Genomic DNA, 21,157 nt, shown 5'->3' on the forward strand with positions numbered 1-21,157 from the left:
TCGTTCCCTTGGAGTTTATTGCTTTTTTTTTTTTTTTTTTACATGTCAGTAATGAATATCATATTTACTATAGTCACATATTGCTGGGTGGATATATTTGGTATGTTTCCATGCACTGAATAATACACCACGCTGTCATTTTCTCTTGATCCCTGTTATGAACAGTATAATCTTGTCAAACAAATATATGTGTCTTTATTCTTTAACAATTGTATTCATATTTTCCCTTTCATTGTCTAAAGTTCTGTTTTGTCATGCTGACATTCACATCTATCTATTCGACACAATGGACAAATTGAATAGACTTCTAATTTGGTTCATATAATATTGTCAAGACAGCTTTCTATTCGTTCGATTTTTGTGGATTTTCTCACTGGCTCAGTGGTTAGCTTGTATTCACATCTGATTGAATGTTATGATAAGAAAACAGTCACCTAATATATAAAACCATAGATGGTGCTTTCCAGCCATAGAGAAAATAATCTGAAAGATGACATAACTTTTTGGTTTGCATCCCTGAATACTGGACTTTGGCTTATGTTAGGTATCAATGTTTATCTTGTATACATTCGCCAACATGTCTGGATAACACAGAACTCCCAATAGTGTTCACCACTTGGAAGTTGACATTGGTAGTATTTACAACATAAATGATAATAAGCTGGTTATGTAATGAGCCCAGGGCATCAGCACGGTTAATGACAGCAAAAAATTTCCCGAGGTCGATCCCACTAAATCTGACTGCTGCCCTTCTGCATGGTCTCACTGTGTTTATGTGGATCTCCTGTGGGAGCAGATACACTGCATGGGTCAGATGATTAGGAAACTCTGAATAATCACATGTATGATGATGGGTATATCTCGGTCTGATTTAGAGATGGACTTGCCACCTATGTCTCACTGCTTCTCGCCCAGTGCATTCTGGAGTTGGCTACAGCCCACTTTGAACAAGATGATCAAATACTAAAAGAATTGAATAGATAACAGTTTGTTTTCAGACTATAATATGCTCTACTGTGTAAACAGAGTGTGGTAAATAAAATACATCTATAACTACTCGCAACTATGAATTTAATGAAAGATTTTGAGCTATCGCCCAGTATCAGTAAACAGGGGAGAAGGACGCAGGCAAATGATGAGTTTACGGTCCAGAGGTCAGACAATCACCTGTACCAACTCTCAGCTTGGCAGTTTGGATAAACAGTGGAGGACTCAGCCTGACCTCACTGTCAAACACACTGACATGGATCGCCTCAAACTCCAGTGAGCACTTCCAGCCCACTCTGTGGCCGCCACCCCACCTGCTCCTCATTCACTCTTACGTTTACAAAGTTACGTATTTTCTGTCTTTTATGCTGGTACTTGCTGCACATGTTTGCATTCATATTTATGTTACATAGACAGTAAAAAGGAGCAAACGCGAAACAGTTCAAACTAAAATGTCCCCATCGATCTACTAATTCCAGTTGAGGCTTCAGTTGGCTGGTGTGACAGAGTGGGCCACAGTGGGCCCAGACATGGAAGACATGAGAACCAGATCAAAACAACATGCTGCGTATTGACTCACTCTCCCACAATGCAAACACAAAGTGTTCACTCTGCTGCAATTATACACATTTTGACATGGACAGCAGTTGAGACCGTTTTCTTTATGTTAACGCTTGTTTCAGGGAAAGTCTTACGATGTAGAGACATGTGTGGCTTCAAGTAGCTGTGTTAACATTAGGATGAAAGGGTAAAAAACCACATCATGCAGGTCAATGGTCAACCATATAGATACAGTATAGTTATGTAAAGCACACACAATCTTCCTGATGATTTCTTTCAGACTACATGGAAAGAGAGGGCTCATGCAAGCCAGTCGTCCAGAATGAGTCCCTCAAATTCAAACCCACCAGTCTGAGGAATGCTCTTGACACTTCTCCAGTTTCAGATCAGATTTAAATTATATGACCTTTGTAAATACAGCTATTTTTGACACCTGAATTGTTTCTAAATATGAGGTTGACATGATGTTGCAATGCATTGGCTGCAGAGCACATTGGGCCAGTATTAGATTAGCTGCGCACCAATTAAAAATATAGGACTGCATAACTACAATTCTGTCTGTCTCTGGATTAGATATTTGGGGGTACATGATGGCACTCCAGGGGGTACATGAGATTTTTTTTTATACATTTAGTTATATAATAAATATTCAATAAAATATAAGTGTAAGTTCATAAACTGAATTGTATATATTCTATATCAAATAAGACACTGATGGCACAGCGCTGATTATTGCATAGTTTCTTCAACCAAAAATGCTACAACCAGCCGGCCGGCGTTTATGAGATTGGAGTGAGACATGGAGAAAATGTGAAGTGGTGATCTTCACAATAAAACATCTTTGATGGGACGCGTCGAGTCTTGGCCAATCAGCTTTAAGATGTCTACAGCGTTTGGGGGGTTCGGGTTACTTGAATGTCAGCCCGCTACATCTACTGCTGTCACGCTGCACGGTGGATCGATACTAACAAGGTACCCGTACGTTAAAAACAATATGATTTTACATATTTTTAGCACCGATACTTCATGAAGAGAGCGAGCGATCAGAGCGCGCGCGCTGCTCCGCTCCGTGTCATGCTGTCTGCACGCAATGCGCTGCGCAGCTCTCACAGCGAGTGGCGTTAAGTGGCGGAGCTTTTGAAACCGTTTTCTGCTTTAAAAAATGTTTGTACTACTGTAGATAAATATACCAGTATCGTATTTATGGTATATCGTATTTATGGTATTGTATTGAATTCTGGTATCGGGTATGATGATATGGCAGGTATTGTATAGAAGTTACAATTTTAGGATCATGACAACCAGGTAGAGGAAGGAAAAGACTCATGGAACAGAATCATGGAACAGACTCATGGAACAGAATCATGGAACAGAATCATGGAACAGGCTCATGGAACAGACTCAAGATAATTAGTTAATAATAATTCAATGTTTTAAAATTCATAGTTTTCCAGAATCTATAACATAGATTCTCATGACATGTTGTGACATTCATGGTCACCAGATAATACATCTGGCTGACTCCTTTGTGATCCTTTGACTTTTTCTCTCGAGTCAAAGAAGAAAAAAACAAGATCGTTGAAATGACAGAAGCTGTGGAAATTAAAACAAAGATGCAATTTAAATGAATTTGAAAAAAGTAGGCTACGAGGCTACAGCGTGTGTAATGGGGTAGAAATGGGGTGTATTACAGTACTGTTATCAAACTCTCTCCTTCCATCTAAATTGTCGAAAAGCAATAATAGAAGAAGACAAGAATCAAATCAACCGATGATCAAACATTTCAACACTAGTCCACTTGAATGAGACCAAATGAAATAGCACAGCCATTACCCTGACATCCTAAACAAACGTGTCTGTTTCCCCCTCTGGAGATCATAAGGAATGTTTCAATGTTTGTTTAGTCATTGTGTCATATGTTCTTTCTTACTCTTCATACTTCAATCGTATGTAAATCATAGCATTTATTTACAAGCCACCCTTGATCTCAGTTCAAACACAGCTTGTATTTGTAAGTCTGTAATTGTTTAGTATATTCTGCTCTGCTTATCTAACTTCCCCGCTTTCGAATCATGTAGTATTTAGAATATATAGAGGTTACGTTGCCGCTGCTTAAGTCCTGTGGCTTTTATAGAGAGTGCAAATGGCGCTTTGAGGCCTTTATGGAATCCAGCTGGCTTGGTCCAGCATTGGTCCAAAGTTCCACAGGCATCTGAACCAGATCAGAGCCAAGTATAGTCCAGTCAGACTAGAGAACAGCCAGGATGGTTCAAGAACATGAATCAGTTGTATAGATTAAACACTGGGATCATAACGTTGTTTTTCATCTTTTCTATACCTATTGATAGAAGTCAGATATGTGGTCAGTGAGGTTCCTGGAATCTGTATTAAGGCACATTTTGAATCCACTAAACAGTGAAATTTGATCTAAATTGCAACATTCATTAAGGCTTTGATACAGCAGCTGGTAAATGTGACCTCAATGCTACACACCCACACCCACGCACACACACACACACACACACACACACACACACACACCATCTATATGGTAAAGTACTTTAACTGTCAAACACTCCTCTGCAGATGTGGTACCATTTTATGACCCAGGCTTTATAATGACCAAGTTCATTTTTATCTCAAAACACTGACCTCTGAATGTGGGTCAAATCTATTTTAAGACTGACATTTCTAACTGAAGTTGTGTAAAATAGGAAATGATACATCTGCATTCCTACGCTCGATGACACTTCCAGACTCGATGAAACATTAGATGTCTAAATATAAGCATTCAATGTCAAGTTTATGAACGTACATCTAACTATCTAACTCCACTATGAAATACAGTATAACGCTTAGATGTGTGAACGTACCTTTTGGTCAAATTCTTCCTGTCTTCTGCACAGCGCTCAGAAGATTTATGTTGTTTTTGAGTCTAATCACTACCAGGTGTGCTTGAATATATTTTGGTGAAACTGGCACAGGGTCAATACCGGGTGGAAGTTTGAGGGGTGCGGAAAAGGGGTGAGTACCAGAGGAATGGAGTTGCTTAATATGAAAACATCAAACGGTTTGAATCTGGTACCACAGCGTCAGTTTAAGGAGTCTGAATTTGTTATGGTATGATCATGCATTTCTTTGGCTTTTTTTAGGAGGAGTAGATGAACAGTCGTGTGAAGTCATAAATATTATGTTCAAGATTTGGCTCTTAAATCTGGCTGATTTTACGGGTCAGTCAAGATGAAAGACAAATGAGGTGAGCTCTAAGATTTACAGTCCATTAGGGTCTCTGTACAACAAGCATAATGGGGTAACACCTATGTAATCCACTGTTTTGAGAGGCATCATGGCTACACCCTGCAGTGCACCCACATCCTCATGCAAACCATACTGCAAAGGTATGTGTGGTCATGCACCCGATAACACCAGCCAGCTTTTGTTGCTTATTTGAGCCAAGTTATTTTGTGTTTAACAATTGTTGTTCAGTGACATTGTTGGAGAGAAAAATAATTACATCTACAACAATGCGATGCAGCAATGTTGGAGAAAAAAGAGGATTTTGCAGTATATTCATCCTAATTGGCGCAACAGCAATTCAGAGTTGTGACAATTAACTTTATTTTCATCAAAGTACATCGAGAAAAATGTAAATAAAATTAATAAGGATTAAAAAAATGCAGCACACAAAACATATATGTCCTGCATTTTTGTATTTGCTTATCTGCATGTGTATGTATACAGATAACAGTATACAAGCCAATATTTGCCAATAGTCAATACTTTGGGCTTTACTTGTTGTGGGGGGACAAAACGAACACTATAATGTCATCACTTTGACCAAAATTATGCAGGAACTTTTTTTGCACATTTGTGTCTCCATAGATCCAGCCATGCGTAAATCTTACCCCCTGCTGTGCAGAGAGCAAGGTTCTCCTCTCTTTTTTTCCCTCCGGCGTTATTACACTGACCTCCCGTCCCGTTGGAATAGTTAAACCTGTTAACTCTACTTCTCATGCACACACAGTGAAGCTTGGACAAATACCAGACAGAGACCTCTAGGGGTTAGGATGGTAAAGACACCCACTTTAGAGACTAGTCATGAACCTTGACCAAAAGGTTTAACTCAGATGCTGATACTTTAAAAGCCGTTTCTACTTCAGTTTTATTGAATAATCTCTATTTGATTTGATTTTCTCCAACATGTCTCCCTTTCCCATGTGTCAGTACTTTTACTTGTACTGAACGCATACATATAATTAGATATATAATAAATCAGTAACAGTGGATACAATACAACAATAGGATAATAAATGCTATATATATGGCTGTTTTAGCCATTTTTGGGAATCTAATCTAATATATCCTTAGCAGGGAAATAAGAACAGTGCCAAGGTAAACCCTATGTGTCTGGTTATGTTTGACAATCTCAGATTCATGCCCTTAGTAGCCGCAGATTCCACTATTCTGTAATTGGTCTTTGTATAATTCTCATTTATTGCAGTAACAAGAGTTGCCATATATCCACCCCATCTCTTTCTTACAAAATAAATGTTATGGAGACTCTTATCCCACGGCATGTGGTTCCTCCCTGATTAATGTTAGTGTTGGGGCTGGGCATGCCTCGTGTCATCCTCATACCACACATATATTTCCATTACTTGAAGGTATGTTTTGTTGACATAGTTTTTTATAGTTTTGGATATTGGCAAAGTATCTCCCTTCATTCCATTGCACAATCTGAGATATGATGGCTGGCTTTGGCTAAATAAGGCAAGAGAACACTTAACATTATTTCTTGCCAAAAAGCCGCTGATCCTCTGAAGTGCCGAGAGCCAAGCCGCCTTTTTATCCAATCAGAAATGTAGGGGGCTTTTGGTGTGCCAGCCAATTCCTCTCCACCTTGACACTCTCATGCTATAGGGATGCATGACTAGCTCTTAATGGTGGTTTTCAAAAAATCTCTTAGGTTGATTTATATTGCCAGGGCATGTTTTCTGAAAGCCAGGTATGTCTCTCTTCAAAGTGGGCAGCAGTTGCCGGTAAAGCAGACTTTCTTCCCTCTCACTTTTCATTGTGGCAGTAATCTACCCCTTTGTTTTGTCTTGAAGATATGGGGCTTGTTTAATTTTCCAAGCAGGCATATTTTTCAAGTTAGTCATTCTGGGAAGACATTGGTTAGTATATCAAACTGGGAAAACAATAACCAAAGCACCATAATATGTCTCTGGTTTTAAATGTAGCTATGAGCTGGAATAGCAGATGGTTTCTCTGTTCTTTTTCAATCCAAAAAATTAGATTTGCAAGTTGTACAACATTTTATATTCAGTTAATTTACTCTAAAAGGTTTTTAATCAACATAACTGTAAACTAAACTTAACCGTACAAGCCATGGTTTAATTAGCTCATCGAGGGTGAGCAGGGTAGAAAGACCTTGGTTTCCTGCACACAGTTAAATAGAGACTTTTGGGGAAAGCAGTAGATACCCTCAGATGTGACAGATGAATGATGAGGAAGGTAGGCAAGGAGCCCACTGCAATATCCCTGTTACCCAGGGAACATCAAGAAGAGATGGGCTCTCTTGTGTTTCCCTGGGTAACATGACATCACAAAGGACACTCATGTGTCTGTCAAACACTCTTGTGTTTTATCACAAATTTGAGGAGTCACTCTGTATCTGCTTTCATCATGATATGCATTAATGGCTGTTGTGAGTGTGGGGTTGATAGATTTAGTCTTCCCTCTCAGAGACAGGCCCAGTTTGGTGCAGTGATCGAGGGTTTTAGCGTATTTATTCAGACCAGTCAAAATGTGAGGCGTGCTATTAGGCCCAGTGACAATAGAGAAAAATTACAGTTGACCCTGCCCAGTAAGGCGACAGGGAGGATAACATGCTTGGATATTTGAGATATTGCTTAATTTTCCTTAGCAATGTACAGCAAAGAGAAACAAACATTGTGTTCTCTTTGATGTGGTAGTTTAACGTGCCTCTCGTGGCATTCATTCTTTGTATTGAGGTCTTTAAATGTAGAAATCCCTTCTTCATGCCAGGAGTTGAAGTCCATATTGAGCAACGGAGCTTGTCGAAAAGAAAAAAAATTGTTATCATGTGAATAGGCGGACGTTAACTGTACTCATTTGGCTTGCCAAGCAGATATTACATCTTTATCTGCCAGCGCTAACACGATTGAGAAATGTGTCATATGATCCATGAGGAATAAAACAGCGAACACATCAGTCATTTGGCATTGTCAAGTAGGATTGTAAATAGAGGGCAGTCAGTCATGTTGATTGTGAATTTGTTCCAGTTGGGCTAACAGGTTGGCCCAGAGGACAAAACATGTCTCTCAGTCATTTGACGGATTATATTCACGTCATTGACACCGCAGTGTAAAGCAGTATCCAAAGAAAACACCTCAACAGCAGAGATAATTAACAATTCAAGATGAAACTGTCTCCTCTGATTCATTAGAAATGAGTAAAGTCTTACAATTATTTAGATTGGAATGTATTTCATCTCATATTTGATATTTAAGATGTCAGAACGAAGTCTATCATAGGCACAAATAGCATGCCTCTCTAATTATAGTATGCTTTTCATTTAAGTCCATTGTATTTTTGCTCTTCGGTTGTCAATAATAGTTCTGCCTTAACCTTTCCCCGAGACTCTGCCACCTGTCAGCAGTCAGATCGAACCAGTGCCAAGGTGCAACAATCTGACGTGACAGGGCACTAATGCAACACCAATATAGTCTAACAGGTGTGTTTACGATCATAGATCATTAGAGTATCATTTGTGCCCCGTTTTATGTCGACCCATATCTACTAAAACGTTTTGATAAAGCTCATTCCTCATTGTCATCCTCCATGGATTCATTAGAAATCACAGCACTATGACTAAGACTTTGAAGGCCAGAGCCAACAGGGAACGCTCGCACACACTATGGAAACCAACTCATGCGCTGGCTTGTTTGATGATCGTGCTCTCGGTAACGTCCGTGCCAGTCTGACTGTGGATCTGGATCAAAGATAATGGAATGCGTTTCACACAGCGAAGGAATGAGAAGTGTTTGAAGATACTACACAGTATGTGAGCGAAAGAGTGCTCGGTCTCTTTCGTCTTAACTCTGAGGATTGAGTGAACATGAACATGCCTGTGCTTCATCTTCCTGATACATACTCTGTTACGGATCCCCGTGTATGAATTGGCATGAACATAAAATTAAAGTGTGCTTCCTTTTAACATTTCAAAATAAAAGTCTGATTTAACTCTAAGAGGATGTAGATTAAAACATCTATATACTGTAATTATTCAAACAATACAATAAAAAGGCATACATCAAAACCAATAAAGCAGATACAAAAACAGGCAATCAACACAAAACAATAATCCTTTCATGGGGTTATTTACATAATATATTTGGAAGACTCAGCCCTGTTCGTTCAGGTTTCAGTAAAGGCTTAATTTAGTTAACTTCTAGCTGCTTTCAAATGAAGCAAATATTACATGTTGCCGTTGCATGCTTTTGATCACATGTCGACAACAAGTCATGTATACATTGATTTGTGTTGCTGTTCTGTGAAAACCATGCATCTCCAAAACCTTTTTCATTCGCTACAGCCTTGTTTTTAGATTTGTGACCAACAAACATGTGATTATCGTTTTACCTAAAAGGTAGAATAAGATTGTTGTGTCGTATAAGAACACTTAAATAGTCAGTTTATGTGACAAATGTAATAAATCCCAAAATATGGAATTCACCGGACTCCTCTTTGATGTCAAATATGTTTTTAAAACGTCCCTCTTTCTCTTGCTGGTGGAAGTAATTACCTTTAGTCATTATGGGTTGGGAGCAACACTGATGATCAGGGGCTGCTGATGGGACTGGTCAGGTTAACTAGATTGTGTCTTTACCTAAACCACTGACACACATGGTCAACTCGCTGAGGAGGAAGCACATCTTACCCTGGCAGAAATTGTTGTCAGAAAAAAGGAATTGGAGACTGCAGTGATTCCCCTACGTGCCCAAACTTGGTGTTTTTGGCAGAAAGACTGGGAGAGCATTTTTTTCCATCTCTTTACCATTAAGTACAGTCACAGTGTGGCCAGGATGGAAATGAGATGGTGTACTGTCACAGATGTGAGTGGTTCCACATCGATCTGCTTCCTATTCCAAGAGCAGAATCTGAAATAGATGTGGTCTCAGCACAACTGTGTTTGTTGCACAGAGTTTTCACCGGTGCATTTGCACGTGTCAGGTTGTTAAGAATAGGAGTCAGAGGCAGAAAGCAAGCCAAGGGGAGTAAGAGGGGGATGAAGTGGGCTACGCGAGAGCCACTGAGGTCATCGTTGAGAATATTTTCCAACACTACTTTCGTGTTTAATAAAAAAAGAAACAATCTCAATTAATGGCAGTATATGAAGTGAAATGTTTTAGAAATTGGCTTTGTGGATCTGTCTTTTACTAATAAAAAGATTTTTAAATCCCCCAAAAATATACATGCACACACGTGAATATATCAAATGGGATATAAAATCCAACTCTTCAAGCATCTGGTCCTACATCTATGGCAGTTTTTTACCGCAATAAACAAAGCTGTCTGGCTGAGGCCGCTGCCAAGCAACACATGGGGAAAGGCCTCAACGCAACCTCCTCCAATTTATAGACAGAGATTATTAGAGGAGCATTCACCTGCAGTCACATAAATAATGACCAGCAACTGCTCTCACTTCATGGTGACTTGTGTTTTGACTGTGTTACAGCTGTAACAACCAGATCCACTTCAATTGTCGATCCCCTAGTTTATATCTGTGTTAGGCTTTTGTCTGGTCTGCTGAATGAGTTCATGTCTTTACCGTCTCTGCGCTCCACTACCTCTGTCAGTGGTGGCCAGTGTGGGGAAACCCTGCCGAAGAGGTGGAAGGGACGCAGTGGGCTACAGAAAAAGCAAGAGAAGAAAGGTGGGTATTTACTTGGTGGGAAGGGGTGGGGGGTGTAGTGAGGGTCAACCCACCTGGTAGCTAAGGAATGACTCATTAGACAGGCAGGCACTCATGAAAGATTTGTCTGTCCTCACATTGGCCTTGCTGTCATGTCTCTCTCCTCATCTGGAATTCTGCAGATTCCACTCTCACTTTCCACGACTGTTCCTCTTCGACAGTGTCAGATAAAATCTTGACGGCTGGTTAGTGTACATTTTATTGAAGAGACTTACCAGGAGATAATTAGCCTGCAATGCCCTTTAAGTGCTCTGCAGAAACATGTTCAACCAATAATGAAAATATATATGAGGCTGAACAGTAGGATGCTGCTCCGACCTAAAGACTCCAAGTTAAAAGACAAATGCCGCTGCTGCCTTCCAGAATAATCATTGTGACTGACAAAATCATAAACCTTCACTGAAAGTCTGACGTAAACGCATAAATAAACATAACAATCCAATTTCCCATTTTAAATGGAGGGTCAATGAGTGGCGTTGAGCTCTGCCGACCAGGTTTAGTGTTTATTGGAACTCAACTGTGGTATGCCTCGGCATCAAAAGTCTCTGCCAGGTTAGAGTGTCGCAGCCCAGAAACGTGATCTCTTCACTGCTCCCGTGAGATTTTAGACACCGGGCTCTGCAGATGATGTGCAAAGGAAGTCCAGGGACAACATCCGTGATGGAAATCAAATCACAATAAATTAGCTTAGTTTATTTGCGTGTTCCTAACGCTGACATTAGCAAAGTTGAAAGGACGTGTGCTCATACATATGTTGTGTGTCTTATATAGAAATGATCTATATCGATAATAGCAAAACACATAAAAGGAGAGTACATTCAAATGTTTACTGTCCTGTGCTGTATCTTAACTTTTTTCCTCCTCAACACATTAAGATAGACAGCCAAGATGTATTATTTATTTGGATGATTTTGATCTTGTCCCATGCCTTAGCTGTGTGTCCGCTCAGAGACCTTCACGCCCTTTGGGTCAATCCAGGCCTTCCTGTGAGGCCTGGTCCCAATGATCAAGGCTTCTGTAGTGTGTGTGGCCCGATTCAGTTTTCTCTAATCGAAACCATCATTTCCATATGTCTCCCATCGAAACTTCCAAGGCATTTGGATAAACTCCAAGACACAGGAACAAGTTAATTAATGTCTTAATTCCTCAGCGCGCTTTGCAAACTGCCTGTGAGAGCGTGTGCTGCATGTTCATGTACACCCACACACATTGTCCATATAATTGTCCTGATCCAATTTTGGATTGCACTCAAAACCCAAACACGAAAGTAATCCTATTCCTACCTGCATTCCCGCTTAATGCTTTCCACCTGAGAACTATAATCTGCTTTTATTGACCCATCATTCACCTTGTGTTTTTGTTCAGGGATAAAAAGAGCAAAAGAAACCCCAATCCACCAGGTAGCATGGTACAAGCCGATGCACATGTTGGGAGGCCTTCCACCCTAATTACTTGTGTTTTCTCTTCATAAAAGTTGGAACAGCGGGTTGTCCCCTAACAAAGTGAGAAAAGTGAAAGAGAAAAAAATGAGAAGGAGGTTCTGTTGATGTTGTGTGCTGCTGTTCCGTGACTGCAGATGGCCATTACGCATACTGTCAACGCAAAGGCTTCTTATGAAAATACCAGGGGACAAAAATGGGTCAGCCGGGTCTCTGTATCCTTACACATGGTAGGCAGTGATGTGGCGGTGCTGGCACACACGAGACTCTGGTCTGTAGTTTTTCTGAGCTCAGTCTGACCGCCGTCACCTCTCACAGAGTCTTTGGCCTTTACTGACCAGTGGAACGTGCTCTTTTAGAGAGGGCTAAATGCAGACATGGGCAAGGCGCTGGCCGGGACGGAGGTCCACGGTTCAGCTTTGACCTGACCAGAGCTTTGCTGCGCACCCTGACCCTTTACTCACCCTTTACTTCGGCAAAGTTACACACAAACACATCCAACCCAGAATGCACCTGTTTTATCCAGGTGGGAAAGTAAATTATCATCACTCCCAATTCTACTCAGAGCTGAACTCCAACCAGGCTTGAGATAGTGACAGGGTGAGAGGACAGGGGGTTATCGGTAGTATCATTACCAAAACAAAGCTTTGGCATGAAACAGATCAAATGTTGAGATACCGTACCATTGTTTACAAACAAACTCTCAGTGTTTTTACTCATGCTAGTTTTCTAGCTCGATAGTAGGGGTCGGGTAAGTGGGTGAGTGTTTCCTCCCAGCTTGTTAGCAGAATCATGATATTATACTGTTCTGTTTTCTTTTAAACCTTAGTATTTCTGCATCCTCCATGAACGTTTTTGATTTGATTTCGCATTTTTTACAGCATTTTATAGAGCATTTTATAGACAATCACCAATATGATGCTATGGATCCCCCCCCTCCAGCTTCTGGTCTGACAGATCCACTCCTGAAGCAAACACAGTTACATTTACAGCGGTGTGTTCAGGGCTGTCCTGCCCAGTGGGGTCCTTGTGGGTTTCCTGGCTGTGCTTTGGATGTGGTTGATGTGCTCCGCCTGCGGTGCGAGGCATGAGCAGTTCAAGTCATCCTTTACATTTTATGGCATTTTCTGGAAACAAAGGCATGCAAATAGCTGAGCATGTTAGAAGTGTCTGCAGATGGAAAATGAGAACGGTTAGTGGCTTTATTGGCAAATTGTTTTGCAAATAATTTGTTAGCTGTCCACCAGTGAGTTGTGGGGAGGATCTTGGGTTGAGATTAGCATGAAGTTAAATAAAAAATGATATGTGACTTGCGTGAAAAATCCTTACTGGAATGTACTGGCACTGACAAATTTGCTTCCAAAAGTTGTCTTTCCAGCAGTGAGCAAAAATATCTGCGAAGACCTGGCCAGTCTAAAGCCCCATGGCAGGTTTGCTCTTCGTTCCTCTCCTCTGGGTAGTTGAGCACATTCCTGATGATTATAGAAATTCCGCTACTACCTTTATGATTGTTATAATTACGAGACCATTACATCCCTGTAGCTATTCCAGCTGAGAAAACGTGACTTGTGTATTGCAATTCAAGAGGAAAAAAACAGCTGCTCCCGATAGTACATTAATATAAAGATAAAAAAACAAAACCCACGCTCTGTTGAGTCATTTCCCCGTCAGGATCTTGGGCTGCTTGTCCTCAGCTGCACTCATACATTTGTTATATTGCAAAACAAGCATGTCTTGTTTTGCAGTATGTAATCATTAACATGTTTCGATGGCTCTTTGTGAACTCATTATTTGACATATAAAGGATATTTTACATTAATCTTAAAGTCAGTCCTTAAAGTGCTCCACATCCCTGGAATGTTTTGCAGGGCCCAAACTATGTTATTCATTATAACTTCCTTTGTTCTTCTAGCCCTATGGTTTGACATGGCTCAATAACACATACATGGCAAATGTATCATAGTCTTCAGGTAAATGAAGATTATGAGAGTTCACAAACATTTCCTCTGAATAAATATGTGCCTAGATTCTTTTCCTGCAGAGGGACCATACTTTTGGATGCATTTCTGAGCCAAATGGTATGGAACTAATCTCCACTGAGCTATTTCTCATTAGAGATGGGCCTCCAGGAGGTGCATCGTTGTATGAACTGTGAACAGGGACAGGAAGGAACTGCCGGTTTCTGCAGATGGGCTTCATTTAGTGTAGGGCAGGAATAACTTTCTGACCATTTTATTCAGGTGAATGGCAGTGGAACTATGCATGGAAGAATGCTCACTGTCATGCTGTTGCTGATTGTCACACACAAACACACACACACACACACACACACACACAACACACACGGAACATGCTCCTGGGCTCTATTCAAACTCACTGGCTGCTGATGCATCACTGCTGTAGTGCTGTGATCTGGGCTCCGATGGTTGTTCAGCAGTGCTGGGTGGAATTAATCTGTTGACTGATGAACGTTCAATGTGTAGGAGGAAGTGCAGGGAGGCCTTTGAGAGGAAGAGCACTCTGATTCAAGACTTGGGTTGAAGTAGGACCTCAAATTAACCTTGATTTGTCTGGTGATGAGTAACCCAGAGAGAGAGTTCCTCTCCAGTGATCAGAGAGCTCGTCTGTTTAGAGATCCTTAAACTAAACTCAAGTCATCTTCTTGAGGAAGAGGGCAATGGATGTGACCGTACCTTGACCTATAAGAGAGGGTAAAGAAATTAAACATGATGTAGAATCAACCACAGATGCAGGTTCAGACTAAATATATGAATGTGTATTGACTATTTACACATACAATCATCCTCCTGCATCAAAGCCCAGAACGTATGTACATGGTGCTTGTTTAGCTTTGGGGGGTATTTCTACATGAATTAATTATTATTTATTAAGATTACACTTATTACTTTTATCGATGGAGTTACAGAGTGTTTACCAGAATGATGATGATTATAAAACAGAATCAGAAGTTTAAAAAAGGAGTGAATAAACAAGAAAGTACTTTTGCAAATGTCACGGTAGTTTTGAGAGGAGTTTTGTAAGATGATGCTGCCTTGGCATCCCTGAGATTTGCTTGGTCACAGTTCCTTTCTGGTATATGTAAAGACACAATTCACCACGTAATACCTCTGGATGGCTTATTCCTTGTGGATGTTGCCAGTGGCTGGCTAGGAACAATATTCATCTGCTCCTTTTACATCTGAACCATGTACGGCACTGAGTGCACAACACATTCAAAGAATACCATTAGAGTCATAAATCAGAGACAAGATATCTCCTAAAGATCAAGAACTTTGCTGGAACTGTTTGATTGCAATATGGAACCTCATCAAATGGGAGCCTTTTAACCACATATGGCCCAGGACAAGGCTGTCTGCATTACAGATGCATCTCCAATGTCTTGTCTGTCTGAAGTAGTGTGGATTACAGCGATAATATATGTGTGTAATAAGTGTTTAGAGTTACACTATTGTGCACAACCTTACCCTGCGATGACATGTCCTGGAACATAGCAGCAAGTCTTAACTCACAGGATTGTTGAACAAAAATGTTTGGCTCATATTTAGCATGATTAAGATAAATTGAGTTATTAAATTGTTAATTTTTGATGTATTACATTTGCAACAAACAGACTAGAGACACATTGCAAAGTAATTTATGAAGTGTGTGCGTGTGCGCCTGTGCGTGAATGTGTGTGTGTGTGTGTGTGTGTGTGTGTGTGTGTGTGTGTGTGTGTGTGTGTGTGTGTGTGTGTGTGTGTGTGTGTGTGTGTGTGTGTGTGTGTGTGTGTGTGTGTGTGTGTGTGTGTGTGTGTGTGTGTGTGTGAGAAACTGCCTTGCTGTGTTCATGCCATGTTTGCACATCTCCTGTCAGATCTTAGCTGACTGAGACAAGAAAGTGTCTGTCGAAGGGCATTAAATCCCGATAATAAGCAGTGGGTGAATGAAAACAAATCCCTGAGAGTCAGAGAGAGTACTTGCCTGCACTGCATGCTGCTTTATCTGCAGCAGTAAAGAGGCAGGTTGTGCTGAGTCAGAGCGAGTTCTCACAGCAGTGATGAGGGAGCGACCAGGAGGGAGCTCAACACTGCCACTCCCTGGCCGACTCTGCGGACTGCACACGGGGTGAAGGATCGTCAAAGTAGTTGCAGGAAATGTTCATCCCGATCACAAGCATCTGTCATCCATCATACCTCTCCTTTAGTGATCTGTGGTGTTTCCATAACTGATTAATGGGTGTATTGTTTCCTAGCCATTGTGGTGGCTATTGGCTTAACTTCCTGCCTTGACTTTGTATTATGGTAAGCTTCAGATATGCTTTGTCAGCAGGAAACATCCACTATTCACTAACGCTCCACAGATGTGCTCTGAGTTGTTCCTACTGTTCTTTTGCTCTCACTGTTCCTCTTGCAGGACATGTTTCACATTCAGCTATTGGGAATAAGTGCTTGCAATGATTTGTGCATGACGCAGACATGAGGAAGGGATTTTGAAGGAGAAATGTGTAGTTCAATAAGAAAACATTATGCGTGATGCAAGTAATACACTCAAAGACCAGTCGACAGGAACTTCAATTTCTTAGGAAAGTTACAATGTTTCTGAATGTCTTGTCAATTTCATTTATTCGCTTTTTGTATGACTACATCGTAGAAAGATTTGACTGTCAGCTGATTTTTCCACTCTTTTCCTTTTCTCTCTCACAGAAAAACTCTACAACTCAACTGGACGGGAGCTACGCAGAGCTCTCTTTTCCCTCAAGCAGATTTTTCAGGTAATTATTTATTCTAGACTATATTAAGCATTTTCATTGGTGCTGGATCATTAAGAAATATATTTGTACAATCTCCAGCCCACAAATCCAGTGAATTCCATCGTGTTTTGTGTTTATCATGAGGCATTTTGTTAATTTGCATGTGAAGTATCTTCTGCCATGGTTTTGGTTGTGCCTTTGAATGTTCACACACGTTAACATGCAATAACTATACTTAGCGTGCACACACGCATCAGTGCACACATGCACACGCACACTTGGACACAGCATTGTTTTCTTGAGGCAGAGTTGTGTTGCCTAGAGTCTGCCTTCGTGGCAGCTGTGGAGTGTTCAGGTCTGGTCATACTTCACACACTGGGCTGGGCCGGCCTGGCAGGCAGCCGGCCGTAGAGGGGGAGGGTTAACCGACAGTTAGATGGAAAAGAGAGCAACAGACGTTGATGCAGGCCCAGCATAGATTAAAATATCTCACTTCATGTGCTCAGGCTTTCTGGGGATTCCATTGAAGTAGATGGGTTATTGTTGTTGTGGAATAAAATATCCACATGGCCTGAAATCAGTCCGACTTCTTTTTGTTGCTGTAGTGCGTTGCACATGTTCTAGTCTTCCATAACAGAGTCTTAGTTTGCACTCAGCAACTGGTGTGAGAGATGCAGGTGGTTTTGTCATGGAAGACGAAATATGGAATGAAGTGGGCATGCCGAGGCAACAGGACTTGCTCATTGCACACGCAGTTGCTATTATTGCATGTAAATAAAGAAGTTTAAGCACTTGTTCTAATACGTCCCTTTTGTGCATAAGACATACATCTAATGTGTTTATATTAGGTCACCAGCATAAATCAACAGTTCCTGGAATCGTTTGGGGCGGTTGATTTATTTCTTTTCACGTAAAACTCCTCAGTGATTGGAAAGCGTTGTGTGAGCTGTTAAACAACACATCCCAGATCCTAGTTCCTCTGCATGCTCGATCACTCTCGGCCAGTGATTTGCAACCTGCGTACATACACTGACTTAAGTAAAGGAAGTTCTGTGGAGGGAGCCGGAACTAAATCTATCAAATTTAATTGTTTGTTATAAATAACTTTTAAAGTCGATGATAGCTCTGAATATTCCCGTGTTCCTCCTTGACCTCTTTCCAGGATGACAAGGACCTGGTGCACGAGTTTGTGGTGGAGGAAGGCCTGACGTGTTTGATAAAAGTGGGCGCCGAAGCGGACCAGAACTACCAGAATTACATCCTCAGGGGTACGTCATGTGCAGAGCTGCACCATTCCCTTTCACCAATAAACTACTGCATGCGTTCCTCTTTCTCACACCTCAATGTACAACACATGCTAATCGAGGATGTTATCAATCAATCCTGTCACATTTTTCTTTCCATAAACCTATCCAGAACCACATGTGTATACATACAGCATGTCAATTGATGATTGTGCTTATTCACCTTCTCACACTCACACACCTCAAGTGTATAAACAAGCTCAAATGTGCACCACAGATAATGGAATTTCAGCCAAGTTTAGCACCTGGTTAATTTATCCTTCCCATGCCGGTAAGTGTAAAGATCGTGTGTGTCAAGGTCAGGGAGGGGCAGGGCCAGCTTGTTGGGGGAGACGAGAGAACCAAGGGATTCACAGCGCTCGCTGCAGGGTCACTACCATTTAACAGCCTGCTGTGAGGGGGCAGGTCACACATGCTTAAGTGGCTAATAAAAGTTCTGGCAGGATATCGCAAATCATAAAACTAATTTCCCCTCCTCTTTTATTATTATTTTACTTTCCTTCATTTGTATGTTCTCTCATCTTTTCATGAAAATGTGTTGCACTGCTATCAAGGAACCTGAGCCAGAAAATCATCAGTTATTCTTTTTTTTAATGTGCAGTAAATCGTTTAGTCAATCAAGTCGATCCAAATTTTAAAGGGTTAAACAATTTCATACTCTAGACACCTCTTGTTGTTATTTCTTCATAATCGGTCATTTAACCCTTGTGTTGCCTTCGGGTCAATTTGACCCGATTCAATGTTTCACCCTCCTGTCGCCTTCGGGTCAATTTGACCCGATTCAATGTTTAACCCTCCTGTTACCTTTATATTTACTAACATATTTTACCCTTGAGGTCAATATGACCCCAGCTATTAAAATCTCCAGAAAATTATTAGAATTAATATTGTTTTCCAAGTTTAAGTGTGAGGTACTTTATGTTTGTTTGTTGACTCCCGAAAGAACACCGACATTAAACATTGAATCGGGTCAAATTGACCCGAAGGCGACAGGAGGGTTAAATATTGAATCGGGTTAAAATGACCCGAAGGCAACACAAGGGTTAAAAGGAGTCACTCATGAATTGGGGCACATTTCAATCAGATGTTATCTCACCTCATGTCTATTCATTCAGATGATGCATCTTCGTGAAAGCTCGCTCTCTAATATTCCAACCTGTTCAAAGTTGACCTTTTCTGTTATTTAAAAAAAAGTTTCATGTTTGTTGCTTCATCTGAACTTGGCCTGATCCCTAACTCGGATAGATAAATCTCACGGCCTAAAAGGCTAAAAGGAGGATGCAGATGACATGCGTTTGGAGACTCGACCACATGTAAGAGTTGTTCGTGTCATTGTGCTGTGAATGATGAGACCTCTTCTCATATGTTTTCACTCCTCCTTATTGTGCTGTCCTTTTTTCCCTTTACGTCCCAGAGAATTCTGATAAAAACATCTGTGTCCTATGTTTCTGTGGGACTCTCTTTAAACTTTGATGTTTTAATTTATCACTTCATCTCTGCCGACTCTGCAGTTCCCCCTCATGTATCGCTGCATCTCCATGAGGGACTCAAACTAAAACACCATTCTCCCAAAAGCCTGTTTAACCTGTTTCAACTCCTGCCCTAATTTCTCCTGACCAGGTGAGGAAACGTGGGATAGCAGATAGCTCCCTCGTGAGCCGTGTGTTGCAGAACACAAGTCGAGCATGTGTTGGAACGAGAGCTCCGAAATGCTTTACTATTCGGGACTTCCAAGAGGAGCGATATTATAAGGATTCCCACGAGGCAAATTTATTAGTTGCATGACATTTTCACACATGCAGAGAGGGCTTTGGTAGAAAACATTGATCACTCCATAGATTTTTTTGTTTTTATTGTAATGTCTTTCAAGTTGAGGCCAGTAAAACAAATAAAAAGCAGTAGGAATGCAGCCTGTGTCTGGTGCACTCTTAAAAACCTCCCGACAAAACAGTCTCGCTCTCTTTCATGAATTAAAATGAATCATATGGTTCTTTTGGAGATGAAGAAAGCCCAGTCACACGTGCACACCAGTCTGTGTGCATTTTACAAGAACAGGTTCCCGGTCTCTGGAACATTGCCGTCATTGTAAATGGTCGTTCCTCCCAGCAATCTACACCATCTCACTTTTTTCTTTTTACTCACTTTTTTATTCCTTCTCCTCAAAGCCCTGGAGGTGTCTGTGGCCAGTCAGTGCTCCATCAGTGATGTGGGTATTTTCGGGGTGTGCATGGCTGGTGTTCAGTCCCTCTGCGGGCCCCTCACACCTGGCTCGTAGGGCTCCCAGGCTGGACTAAGCTCCTTGGAGGCGTGCGTTTTTGGCCCAGGGGAAAGCCTGTATGCCTTAATCACCCCATCGGGGGGGAAAGGTGTGAGGTCACTTGTTCAGAGGTGCCTATGCCATCTGGTCCTCCTGCATTATGCTGCAAACATGCAAGGGTCAACACGGTAATGAAGGGCTCACTAGGGATATTATTCATTTTGAAATAAGCATTTGAGGTTATGTTAATTCCACATTGGAACATTGACGTTCATTTCTAATCTTTTTTAAATAATTGTTGAAGTCATCTTTTTTATTTAAGTTTTAAGCTTTAATTGAATGTTGTTTCTTAAACGGCAGTGGTCTCACGGGGTTGTACAAATATGTTTTCTCTCTATTACTATGTATTTATACATGTTAAGCTGCCCCTTAATCTTTAACCCTGGTTTTGAAAAACGTATGCAACCTTTTTTCTGAGTCAAAATATTTAAATACAAATAAAGAAAATGTATTTACAGCCATGCTAGCAGCAAATAAATAAATACATACATAGGTTGTTACACATAACACATAAGTGTTGACAGCACAGTAAGTAATGGTGGAAGAACAAATAACAAGGTTGTTCCTGGATCGTTGTCCCACTTTTAGTTTACAGGAAGAGCTGTAACAGAAGTAACACATTTGTTTCATTGGTTTCTGTAAAATGGAGAAGCAGAGAGGGCAGAGTGCAGACAAACCAATTACAGTCAAATTTGAAGCAATTATTTCTGGCTTTGAAGTGTTCACTGTTGACATTCATGACTGTAAGCTCTGTGTTTAGCAACACTTTCTCTCTTTGCACTGTCTGCACACTGTTGTTGAC

At 40.9% G+C, this 21,157-nt stretch overlaps 1 protein-coding gene across 3 annotated transcripts in view; it reads left to right on the forward strand.

The window, feature by feature from the left end:
- Positions 1-21,157, forward strand: part of LOC130212548 (FH1/FH2 domain-containing protein 3-like) — an 84,833-nt gene that overhangs the window by 33,529 nt on the left and 30,147 nt on the right. For all 3 annotated transcript variants that reach the window (XM_056443529.1, XM_056443531.1, XM_056443530.1), the window contains exons 4-5: positions 16,688-16,755; positions 17,897-18,002. In XM_056443529.1, the coding sequence (XP_056299504.1) occupies positions 16,688-16,755; positions 17,897-18,002 (174 nt within the window). The remainder of the gene's footprint in view (positions 1-16,687; positions 16,756-17,896; positions 18,003-21,157) is intronic.

Source organism: Pseudoliparis swirei, chromosome 22 (assembly GCF_029220125.1).
Source record: "Pseudoliparis swirei isolate HS2019 ecotype Mariana Trench chromosome 22, NWPU_hadal_v1, whole genome shotgun sequence".
NCBI classification, from domain to species: domain Eukaryota; kingdom Metazoa; phylum Chordata; class Actinopteri; order Perciformes; family Liparidae; genus Pseudoliparis; species Pseudoliparis swirei.